General features: G+C 33.4%; 1 protein-coding gene across 3 annotated transcripts in view; it reads right to left on the reverse strand.

Moving 5' to 3' along the window:
* Positions 1-5,238: 5,238 nt before the first annotated feature.
* LOC143054462 (uncharacterized) overlaps positions 5,239-13,756 on the reverse strand; it is a 32,307-nt gene continuing 23,789 nt past the window's right edge. For all 3 annotated transcript variants that reach the window (XM_076227471.1, XM_076227472.1, XM_076227473.1), the window contains 2 exons: positions 12,141-12,237; positions 5,239-8,334 (listed from right to left, as the gene is read on the reverse strand). In XM_076227471.1, the coding sequence (XP_076083586.1) occupies positions 6,002-8,334; positions 12,141-12,237 (2,430 nt within the window). In that variant the 3' untranslated portion in view covers positions 5,239-6,001. The remainder of the gene's footprint in view (positions 8,335-12,140; positions 12,238-13,756) is intronic.

The raw sequence follows: 13,756 nt of genomic DNA on the forward strand, positions 1-13,756 counted from the left end.
TATGATACGAAGTTCCTGTCTGTCATATGTCCAATGTCCTTGACCCCCATTTTTATGGTTCAGCCACTGCTTGAGAACAAATTTGAGTTTTTTTGTCATGTAAATTTTTCACTTATTATAAGTAATAGGATAACAATATTTGGTATATGGGTTCCTTACAACGTCTACATGTCCGTCAGATAGGGTTCACCTGACATCGACCTTATTTCATGGATCAGTAATCAAGGTTAAAGTTACGTGATTAGGTCCGTTTCTCAAATACAAAGACTGTCAGTTTTCATCTGACCTTGACCTCATTGTCATGGTTCATTGGTTTAATGTTAAGTTTTAGTGTTTTGATCTGTTTTGCAAGTACTATAATCTACAGGTTAACTATATTTGGTGTATGGAATCGTTGTAAGGTGTACATGTCTGTCTGGCAATAATCATCTGACCTTGACCTCATTTTAACAGTTCATTGGCCAATGTTAAGCTTTTGTGGTTTGGTCTGTTTTTCCAGTACTATAGGCAATAGGTCAACTTTATTTGGTGTATGGAATGGCTGTAAGGTGTATATGTCTGTCTGGCAGGTATCATCTGACCTTGCCCTCATTTTCATGGTTCATTGGTAAATGTTAAGTGTTTTTTGTTTTGTCTGTCTTTCAATTATCATAAGCAATAGGTCAATTATATTTTGTGTATAAACAAGTTGTAAGGTGTATATGTCTGTTTGACGGCATTTATTTGACCTGAGTTTCTGTGATTTTTTTTAGTTAAACCTTTATCTTTAAGACTTTCAACATAAAATCAATGGTTAGTAAAACTGGCGAGACATTTAAACGTGTGTACTCTTGTTTGTTTGAAATATAACATAGTTTTTTGTTTTTATGACTCTGAGCCTTATACAGTTTACTACAGTTATAGGTTTTGCTAATTGTTGAAGGCCTTATGTTGACCTATAGCTGATGACATATAATTTTGGTCTCTATGGTATAATAGTCTCATTGGCAATCATATCACATCTCCATATCTTTATATTAGTTACCTAAAACTCAATATAGGCCTCAAAACTTTCAGTAGATTTACAGACACTGTGACATGACCTATTAATCCTAAAATCAGTACAGTTTTTCCAACGGAGCAATATCAAAACAAGTTGTGTGAACTAATCATTTTTGATAAGAAAACTGGAAAGCTGACTCCCAGACATCTTTTATGAGATGATTATAATAAAGCCAAGTTGACTTTTGTAGTTAAAGCTGTTATCCTAATGCTAGCAAGTAAAAGGTTTTTTTTTTTTGGCCTACTTGCTTTGTGTGTATAAAAGTTGTTTGCACTACTCCTTCATGTTAACTACACAATTTGTCATTATGAAATGTAAACTGCAAAGACAAAATGATGAATGCATTCTCAAAATCTATCATATTCACATTGAATACTGTTCAAACCCAATTCAAACGTAGAAGACAATAACTATCAGCAGTTGTCTTTTTAACAAATTAACATATATTTAAGTGAATAAAAATACATAAAATACTGATAAATGATTTTATTATGATCATTTGTATATCATCAAAATATATTTCTATATTACAATATATAATTCAAACAGTAATAAATGGTAAAAATAATTGTTACTGGAAATTCTTAATTCTATTACTTGAGACTTATCACAATATATAGATTGATTTTGCTATAACTTACAAGGAATTAATTAACTATAATAAACTTGAGTCTGCATTGATTACATGGCATCTCTAGACAGTAAAACTGTGATGTTGAAACTTTCTTTACCAGGGGAATTTATCTTCAACTGTCATAGTAATGGTACATATTTTACTGCACCAGAAGCTGTCATATTGAAACTTTTTTTTCTACAGATGCATTTCTCTGCAATGTTAAAAATTAGGACAAATTTCACAAAAATTCGAAAGAGAAAAAAATACTCTTCAGTCATGAACATTTCAGTAAATAACTTATAAACAATTCTTGCAGTAAGATTTTTTTTAAACAGCCCCTGCAATTTTTGAAAAAAGGGACATAAGAAAGTGACTTAAAATGGTGTTAGCTGCCAAGTTAAAACTTTATGAAGTTACTACAAAATGGTAAAAAAACTGGCAAAGCAAGTAAGTATCATACTTTTTTTTAAACATGGTGGTTATACACAGCATTCAGTCTATTACTTTCATAACTTCCAGGAGAAATCAAAGAATTTGAAACAAGAGTGCACACACTGAAAAGTCTTTCCTGCTTTACTCATTATTTTAGTGTAATTTTGCCTTTGATCCTTTTTGAGAGTTTCAATCATGTTTAATACCAAGCTAGTCATAAGACGTGAAACATAAACAATGTATTTAGTATTATCTTTGTCAGTACTATTTCACCAATATAAAGACTAAAAGTTACATCAGAAAAATAAATCTTTAAATCAATCATACGAAAATGTCTATTAATTTTATAGATATAAAGATGATCAAAATGAGCAAGACATATACCAACAGATAAATTACTGAAAACCTAAATGTTTTTTTGCAGGGGGGGGGGGGGGGGGGGGTGCTGAATATAAATTTTGAATGTTTAACCAGAAGGAATATATCGCCGAGCGCAGCTGGATACGACCACAGAAGTCCAACCCTGAACAGTTGGGACAAAAATGGACACAATATTCGTGCTTGATACAGGTCTGAATTTGGATTGTAAGTCAATATTTGACACATATAAATAGGTTTCTGACACAGAATAACTGTAGTCAAAGAACTTAGAATTGGTTTTCTGATTTGAATTTATCAAAAAAAACTTCTTTCCTTCAGTTATGGTCATAATTTCAATTCAAATTTCCAATGGAGTTTGCAACCATAATAACCTATTTAAATACATTATAAAAGTCTTAAAATAGAAAATGACATACATAATCATGGCTAAAATTAATATTCCTTTAATAATAACTTCTAAAAATAAATTGACAGCTAATCAACTCAAAACAATACAAAAAATCTTTATACATAATTTAACAGCAGTGTAAGAGAGGTAATTCAAAATTCTTCGGACGATGACGACGTGATACCATTATACGACCACACATTTTTTTGTGGTCGTATACAAATGCATACAAAATTAAGTAAAAACTCATTCAAGGTGTCAAATAAAATCATCTTTCAAAAGCTGAAAACCAATAGACGGAAAGACAAACAGACAATGGACCCAAAGTGATGACAGATCTTACATGGCCTTTCAGGCCTGCTGTGATACAATATTATTTCTTTAGCATATATAGATCACTGTTTTTTCTTCTTTAGAAAGTATGGTTATTACGTGTCATAATAATTAGTTCTATTAACAGATTAAATACAACATATTTATCTTGCAATTATACAGTTCCCAAACATCCAAACAAAACAAACAATATAGGGAATTGTCATGTAAGCAAAAATATAGAAAGGAATACATACACAAGAGAAAACACGAACAAACATTTATAACAATACAAATAAAATGGTAGTCTATATTTGTATACAGTACATAAAACACGAACCAATGTAACAATACAAATAAAATGGTAGTCTATATTTTGTATACAGTACACAAAAGTATGTCATACAATCAGTAAAATGTTACACAAGATAAATCTCGACTCTCCATAACAATACAAATAAAATGGTAGGCTATATTTGTATACATACAAAAAGAAAATGTGGTATGATTGCCAATGAAACAACTCTTCACAAGAGACCAAATGACAAAGAAATTAACAACTATGAGGCCCCAATACGACCTTCAACAATGAGCAAAGCCCATACCGCTATATATAACTGCACCATCTAACAATAAATATACAATATGCTCATGTCCCACTTCATATGCAAACAAGAGGCTGTCACAACGACAGCAAACCGGATTTATTTACATTTATTTGTGTCCTGGCAATATCACAAGAACCATTACTGATGAATGGTGAAAGTAAAAATCATCAATATCAAATTTGACCTCCATTTTGTCATCAGTATCAACATTTTGAAATAATAATATTTGAAAAGCTTAGATTGAATGGTTCATGAGTAAATGCAACAACATGAATGGAAACGCCATTTTACAATCTTTCAAGAACCATAGCTCCTGAACAGTAAAAGTCAAAATCGTCATTATGGAACTTGACCGCTATTTTGTCATCAGTAACAACATATTAAAATTTCAAAAGCTTTGGTTGAATGGTTCATGAGAAAATGCACGGACACGACGGGAAACACCATTTTTCAATCTTTCAAGAACCATAACTCTTGAACGGTAAAAGTCAAAATCGTCATTATTGAACTTGACCTCCATTTTGTCATCAGTATCAACATTTTGAAATAATAATATTTGAAAAGCTTAGATTGAATGGTTCATGAGTAAATGCAACAACATGAATGGAAACGCCATTTTACAATCTTTCAAGAACCATAACTCCTGAACAGTAAAAGTCAAAATCGTCATTATGGAACTTGACCGCTATTTTGTCATCAGTAACAACATATTAAAATTTCAAAAGCTTTGGTTGAATGGTTCATGAGAAAATGCACGGACACGACGGGAAACACCATTTTTCAATCTTTCAAGAACCATAACTCCTGAACGGTAAACGTCAAAATCGTCATTATTGAACTTGACCTCCATTTTGTCATCAGTAACAGCATATTAAAATTTCGGCAGCTTTGGTAGAATAGTTCATGCATAAATGCACGGACACGACTGGAAACTCCATTTTTCAATCTTTCAAGAACCATAACTCCTGAACGGTAAAAGTCAAAATCGTCATTATTGAACTTGACTTCCATTCTGTCATCAGTAACAACATATTAAAATTTGGGAAGCTTTGGTAGAACAGTTCATGAGTAAATGCACGGACACGACTGAAAACTCCATTTTTCAATCTTTCAAGAACCATAACTCCTGAACGGTAAAAGTCAAAATCGCCATTATTTAACTTGACCTCCATATAGTTGTCAGTAATAACATATTAAAATTTTAAAAGCTTTGGTTGAACGATTCATGAGTTAATGCACGGACAACATTTGATTGCCGCCTTTCAAGAACCATAACTCCTGAACGGTAAAAGTCAAAATCGCCATTATTGAACTTGACCTTCGTATAGTTGTCAGTAATAACATATTAAAATTTTAAAAGCTTTGGTTGAACGGTTCATGAGTTAATGCACGGACAACATTTGATTGCCGCCCGCCCGCCCGACCGCCCGACCGCCCGACCGCCCGGCCGCCCGGCCGCCCTCCGTACATCCCCAAATCAATAACCGACATTTTTGTCACAAAAATCCGGTTAAAAATAATGGTGTTGCTCCATCTTCTTTTGTCATGTTGATGTCAGCATTGTGGTTCAGAAGACAACGGACTACACCTATCCTACCAATAATACAGTAAAATGTTGAATGTTTAACATGAGAAGCAAATTAGGCAATGATATGATTGTAAATTTGTCTGTCCATTGCAATTAATTTCGTCATTCAAAAAGAGTTTTACAAGTGACTTATCACTTGTTTTCCAATACCTGTATTGTATTGATGTACGTATTTATTTATTTGTTTTCTGAATTGAATATTGTTACACTAAATAAGACAAAAAATGACCTGGCTAATCAGGCAGAAAGAAATGTGAATTTAGAAAACAATGAAGTAATTAAAAAGATAACTAAGTAACAATAGAAATACAATGTGTACTAAGTGTGGTACAGTTTTATTCATTGGCATCAACAAAATGTTTTTACTGCATTTGAATCTAAAATGTTTCTTCTATTGCTTGTAATACAATTAAGATATATATTCACGTAATGTGAAGCTTAACTGCATGTGTAGAAATGGAGACAAAACTAATAGGATGAATTTTAGTAGATAATAAACAAACACCAATCAACAAGTAAGTAAATATTTTTTTTCTTCTGCTGCATGATTTTTACATGTAAAAACAAACCTATGACTAAAGAACAAGGGTTTAAAAGACAACATTTTAACATCCCTTGCATGTTTTTTTACATGTCATAAAGAACCACTGACTAAGGAACAAGAGTTCAGAAGTTTTTCCTCCTTTGTTATGTGTTCTGTTACAATCATTACTATAGATTTATGTCCATTATCTGTTGCAATGTTTAACGGGGATTCCCCATCTAGTCTACATATCTGTGTATCTGCTCCTTTATCTAATAATAAACATACAATTTCCTCATGTCCTACTTCACATGCAAAAAATAATGGTGAGGTTCCATCTTCTTTTGTCATGTTGATGTTAGCATTGTGGTCCAGAAGACAACGGACTACTTCCGTCCTACCCATAAAACAAGCAAGGTGTAATGGAGAAAAACCAGTTTCTACATCAAAAACATAATCTATTGACTTCTTACTGACATAATCTGTAACAACTGATAATGTATGCTTTGTGAGAAAATCATAACTAGCCTGCATTAGTTCAGCTAATTTTCTCCATGGATCATTAATTAATAAATCTGTTATAGACTGTTTACTGTGAATACATATACTACAGTCAGCATTGTTCTCTAACAGTAACTGCATTATTTCTGTGTTTCCATTCCATGCACTTAAATATAAAGCATTTGCACCGTCAAATGTCTGGGCATTAATGTTTGGTTTATGTTTAATTAATAGCTGTACTATACTAGTGTGATTATTGCAACATGACTGGATAAGTGGTGTAAAACCATCCTTGGTACATAGATTAACATTAGGATTCTTCTCTAACAGTAACTTTACTTTATCAGTATGACCATCCCGACTTGCCACGTACAGAGGACTTCGGCCATCCTTGTCACATAGATTAACATTAGGTTTCCTCTCTAACAGTAACTTTACTATATCAGTATGTCCTTTCTGACTTGCCTTGTACAGAGGACTACGGCCATCCGTGTCACATAGATTAACATTAGGATTCCTCTCTAACAGTAACTTTACTATATCAGTATGTCCTTGCTGACTTGCCATGTACAGTCCAGTAACCCCATCATCTCTACACTGATCCACATTCACATTATTATGTAACAACCACTGTACCATATCCGTATAACCATCATAACAAGTACCTATCAGTGGAGTATTACCTGATGCACAATTCTCCTTTGGTAGCACTGTGTCCTTGGTATTGGCTAATATTACTTGTTGTGATTTATCTAGTTGTTGTAAGTATTGTATAAACTGGTGTCTGAATGATGATGCTTTTATATTATTGTTACTGAATACAGCTGACACCTTTCCAACTGACCAGTCCTTTATAAACCTTTCTAAATATGATTCTAAATAATCATCTGGTATTTCTATAATGAAGTCTATATTACTGTTCTTGTCATCTGGTGACTTCTGCCAGATAAAACGTTCATGTACTAAATCACTATCACCATGGTGTATTAAACAGTCTATCATTTTCTGACCAATGTAATGAGCAAGAAAGTCAAACAGTTTATCATGTAGAGTTCTATAAATACCATTCTGTTTACAGATAAATGTACCATCTAGAGTGTCAAGCGCTTTCTTTAGTTTTGCCTTTGGTATACTGTTGAACTCACAAGCCTCACATGTGTCTTTTAAGATCTGTCGTTGTGCATCTGTCATTTTATCTTGGAACCATTTCTCATTTAGCTGATTATTAAAGAGAACACATAAAGCAAGACTACATATTTTATAGTTCCCTTCATCACCATGCTCACTTAACCTGTCTAGCTCACTTTTATAGACATCAAAAGGATTTTTGAAATATTCTTTGACATCTACATCTTCTTTTTGGTGATATAAGGAACATAAGAGTGGGAAAAAATCACATTTAGAAGATAAATCATCAATGTCTGTCATGCTTGTACCAATATAGGTTTTTGCTATATTTATTTTCTCTACAGATGTAAGACATAACTTATCTGATATTAAATTACATTCACAGGATTTAAAAGGTAACAACATATTAAACTTATCATCTGTATAGACTTGTAATCTACAAGATACAATAATCTTACAACATTTGTCTGCCATTATTGTTTTAATCACAGGTAACAGTTGTTTCCAGTTATCAATCTGTTGTTGGTTGGCAGTGAAATTTCCGCAAATATCATCTACAATGAAGACGGTCTGTTTACCAGGCTGATAATAATCTCTAATGTCTGTTGGTGAGTACACTGGTATTATATTGTACCCTTCCTTCTTTAAAAGAAGTGCTGTGTGTCTTGCAATAAATGATTTTCCAACTCCTGATGGGGCGGTTAATGTCAAACAACTGTTGTCCTGTAACTGTTCCATGACATAATCACTAGCTCTTGTAGACACGAACATCTTATCTTTCTTTTCCCAGTCTTCTATTTGTTTTTTTAACAGCTCTGAAAAATATATTAAGTGTAGCTAATTAGAAATAAAATAAATGGGGAATGTGTCCATGGGACGCAGATGATGCCCCCGATTGCACATCATATAAAGTTATAAAGGGACATAACTGAAGAACGTTAAAAGTGATGCTACCCAAATTTGATATTGATCTGACTTTTGTAGTAATAAGTATTGTGTATAAGTTTTGTAACATTTTGTTGAGGCAAACTAAGTAAGAGAACTGAAACAAAAACAATTTCTTTTGTAAGTGGCATAACTCTAGAACAGTAAAAGTGACACCACCAAAAACCACACTTGATCTGTATTTTGTGGAAATAAGCATTGTGTATAAGTTTCATAACATTTGGTTGAGGCAAACTTAAGTTAGAGAACGGAAACTAAAGCGGCACAACTCTAGAACGGTTTATTAGTGACACCACCAAAATTCAAACTTGATCTGTATTTTGTAGTTATAAACATTGTGTATAAATTTCATAACATTTGGTTGAGGCAAACTAAAGTTAGTGAACGGAAACAAAAAAATTTGCAATTTTTCCATTTGTAAAGGGCATAACTCTAGAACGGTTAAAGTGATGCCTCCAAAATTCAAACTTGAGGTAATAATCATTGTGTAAAAGTTTTATAACATTTGGTAACATTTCGCAAACCAGAATTAGAGAACGAAAACCAACTTTGGGACGTATGGATGTATGGACGGACGTACATACGTACGTACGGACAAGGGTAAAACTTAATGTCCCCTCCGCTATGACGGGGCATAAAAAACTTACTATTCATATGAATTAATTATAATCAATTAAAACAGATATAAAATGGTGAAATAAGTCTATGGTGTAAGTTGTTTCACATTCTGATATCTCAAAACCTTTCATACCTTACTATACAATTTGCTATACAATATATGTTGTACTCATTGTTGATGGCGGTATGCTGACCAGTGGTTGTATACCTGCCTGTCCTTTTGTTAACATTTGTCTCATTGGCCATCATATCACATCTACTTGTCTTGATACAATCGAAATTGAAAAAAATCATTAAAATACATGATTTTGGGTTCCTCTGAACATACTTAAGTATTTTATCTTGAATTGAATGATCATTCATCATGGTGTGGACTCATTGGTGAACCCTTATTCTAAATATGAAACGTCAAATAAAACAATATCCCCAAAAATCAACTAATTTGACCATCAGGTTAAAGGTCAAGGTCACATAAAGATCATAACACAACAGCGTCATATAATGATACAGTTATACACCTTTATACAAAGTGTAAAAAAGTTTTGGCGAGGACAAAGCTGTATTATTGGCCTACTTGGTCAATTTGCACAATTCATTTCAGGTAGGCGATAATGGTAGATTTTTACTCAATTCCTCTGCCCATATGGCAAACTTGCATATATATGTATGATGGCTTGTTTCGAAGCTGAGACATTTGCACATGTGTGGTGACATTTTCGGGGTCCAAAGTGATATTTATGTTTCAGTAATTGAGCATACCCTAAAAAGACCTTTGTGATGCAGCTTCTGTTGGTGATAAATCCTTTTTTTTCACACAATAACAATGAATAAATTATTTTAATATTTAGTACTTTAAATATTAACAATTCATTTCAGGTAGACGATAATGGTAGATTTTTACTCAATTCCTCTGCCCATATGGCAAACATGCATTTAAGAGTTGAACAATACTTATAATTACAGCTTTTAGCTATGATCATGAAAACACGAATTTTATATTTTTTTTTATTTTAATTTAACTGTGCACTTTATTGTGGGACCACATGTTATCATGAATGATAAGTTTTATTGAGTGATGCAATTGCTTAAGGAATAACACGTGATTTGCAGTTAGCCAATCAGAATAAAGTATTTTAATGAAACATACATCTAATGTAATTATATATGTATGATGGCTTGTTTCGAAGCTGAGACATTTGCACATGTGTGGTGAAATTTTCGGGGTCCAAAGTAATATTTATTTTTCAGTAATTGAGCATACCCTAAAAAGCCCCTTGTAATGCAGCTTCTGTTGGTAATAAATCCTTTTTTTTCACACAATAACAATGAATAAATTATTTTAAAATTTAGTACTTTGCATACATTTAATAACTCCATAGGTTTTACAAATTTATCTAATGATGCTCTGCTCTTTGAATAAGCACAAACATGACAAATGGTTAAGCTCAGTCACTTGTTAAAAATTGAAACGTATCCAATATTACAGCAAAGACTTTTTATTTACTTACTATATTTGAGTACATCAATTTGAGGTGAATAAAGGATAATGACCCTACTGAGATCTGACTATGCATACAATTTTACATGTGTATGCCAAGGTTACATGTGTATGCCAAGGTTACATGTGTATAATCCAAGGTTGCATGTCCCTTATAGGTTAGCCTAGATTCTGTTAAATCTGAGGTCAAGATGAGATAAACCCTGTCTCATGGACATGTATACCTAAAAAGGATACCAAATAGAATGATAGTATTACTCTTAATAATAGAAACAAGAGTGCACACACTGAAATGTCTCGCCTATTTTACGTTATCATTGAACTCATGTTGAAAGTCTGTAATATGAAGGGTTTACTACTAGTATCTCATCATCTTACCATTAACAATGTACTATGGAAATGAGATCAGGTCATATGAACTGTACCAGACAGATATGTACACCTCAAGATTGTTCCATTCACTAAATATAACTGACATATTGCTAATAGTATCTGAGAAATAAACCAAACCACACAAAATTGTCTAATGAACCATGGAAATGAGGCCAAGGTTAGATGAAACCTGTCATACAGACATGCACAACTGACAATCATTCCATACATCAAATATGTCGGTCGTATTGATTATATAGTATCTGAAAAACAGATCAAACCATACAAACTAAACATTACCCACTGGACCATGAAAGCAATCATTCCATAAACCAAATATTGTTGACCTATCGCTTATATTGTCTGAGATATGGACTTTACCATGAAATTTTAACCTTGATACCTTGTGTGCGGATACCTTATGTTAGGAAGATTTTGTCTGTCATATGTCCATTGTCCTTGACCTTGATACATAGAATTAGGTCGAGGTCAGGGGACCCCTACCTGACGGACATGTATACGTTGCAAGAACCCATATACCAAATATAGTTATCCTTATACTCATAATAAGTGAGTATTTCACATAAAAAGAAAACTGTAATTCTTTTTCTCAAGCAGTCAGGCAACCATGAAAATGAGGTATGAAGCATCCAGGTCCTCTACATTCTGAAATATGAAGCTTTTAACAAATAGTTTATGCCGTAGATCCCACAGGATTTTCATACCCAAATCTCCCATACTGCGACTTTCTTCACAGGCGAGACAAAAATCAGGTGTGGGTGTATCAGCCGAGTGTGTATCATGCTTGTGGTCAGTTTAAATCTAAGTTCTGTTTGTAATGAAGAATATAGTCTATGTTTCAGTCACTTAACCAAGTAAATGAGATCAATAACAACGAACAGTATATTAAGATGGAAACTTGAGACCATAATACACCTGCATGCAAGATATGAATTGTCTAGTTTATGTGCCTAGGTTTTATCAAAATTGTTTATGTCCTTGTCACTTCAGTTGGCTATGCCATCTCAGGAAAAAGTTTTATAATAAAGTCACATTACCTCCATTTCTGTAGAGAATGTTGATATTTGTTCGATTAATATACGTGACGTATAGGATTAAAACATTGCAAAATATATGAAAAATTTAAGAAATAGTCTACTTTTATCTGTATCAATAATTATAATGTACCTTTGATGTTCCATGGTATTGGGTCCTGATTCAAGATTTTCACCTTTAACCCTTGACACTCTTGATACATTGTTTGACCTCCCAATCGACCTACAGCCTAGAAATGAACAGTTCAATTTAATTTTTTTTCTTTCTTCAAAACATCATTTATTATCATGTCTATACAATAATCATTTTTAATTCATTTAAACGAGCCTTGCTTGTAAATCAAGATTGCTTGGCATTGCTGTGAACATGAGGATTAAATTGTGTGTACAGTATAAAGTTTTACAACAGAATCATAAATAACATAATAAAGTGTATTTTTGGGCTGCTATTTAATAGGCCAAACATGGTGTCATTGTGGTAAATAAGTACAAAACTAGAGGCTCTCAAGAGCCTGTATCGCTCACCTGACTCTACTTCGGTTTTTGAAATCATATATAAAAAAAATTGGCTACAAAGTAACAACACTTGGCCAGCACCTCCTAAGGAAAGGAACATTCATGCTATGTTTGGTTTCATTCCATTCAGTGGTTCTCTTTAAGAAGTCATTTGTATGCATTTCCCATAGGGTCCTATGTTAAACTAAGTCCCCCCGCTGGCGGCCATCTTGGATGATGGATCGTCTACAAAGTAACAAAACTTGGTCAGCACCTCATAAGGAACATTCATGCTATGTTTGGTTTCATTCCATTCAGTGGTTCTCTAAAAGAAGTCATTTATATGCATTTCCCATAGGGTCCTATGTTAAACTAAGTCCCCCCGCTGGCGGCCATCTTGGATGATGGATCGGCTACAAAGTAACAACACTTGGTCAGCACCTCATAAGGAACATTCATGCTATGTTTGGTTGCATTCCATTCAGTGGTTCTCTAGAAGAAGTTCAAAATGTGAAAAGTTAACGACGACGACGACGGACGACAGACGCCAAGTGATGAGAAAAGCAATAAATGGGGAATGTGTGCATGGGACACAGATGATGCCCCCGCTTGCATATAATGTTAAAAAGGGACATAACTCAAGAACTGTAAAAGTGACGCTACCAAAATTTGTACTTGATCTGATTTTTGTGCTAATAAGCATTGTGTATACGTTTCATACTATTTGGTTGAGGCAAATTGTTAAACATTTCACAGCGGTATAAAATGTTACTTTAATTATTCTTCCTTTAGTTTATTTATTTAGTATTTACATTTTTTTCCTTTGCTGTTTTTTTGTTTCACAAGATGTCGCTTAGATTTTTGGAATATAATATCGAACAGTTTATACAGTTTTTATGCATTAAGGAAGCCATTTTTCTAGAAAAATTAAGACTCTGGGTTAGTCAAAGAAGTAGAAGCTGACTTGGCTGCTTTTAATACACTTGACTACTTGTACTAAAGTAATCCTTATCCTTGTAACAGTTTGTGTAGGTGTTAATCTTAACACTAAGGAAGCGGTGAACTATGGTTCAGTCTGTGTTTTTCTGCTGTCAGTTTGGACTCACTTGAGCATGCTGAAGGTCCTTATATCTGCATTGAAATGTGATAGGGAGGACGGAGGAGACCCCGGAAACTGGGATTATTGTACTCCTGTTTGAGAGGTTCAAATGTATAGATCTCACGCATGTCTGTGGAATCCTGTAGGAAAGCATG

Source organism: Mytilus galloprovincialis, chromosome 12, assembly GCF_965363235.1.
Source record: "Mytilus galloprovincialis chromosome 12, xbMytGall1.hap1.1, whole genome shotgun sequence".
Classification (NCBI taxonomy): Eukaryota; Metazoa; Mollusca; class Bivalvia; order Mytilida; family Mytilidae; genus Mytilus; species Mytilus galloprovincialis.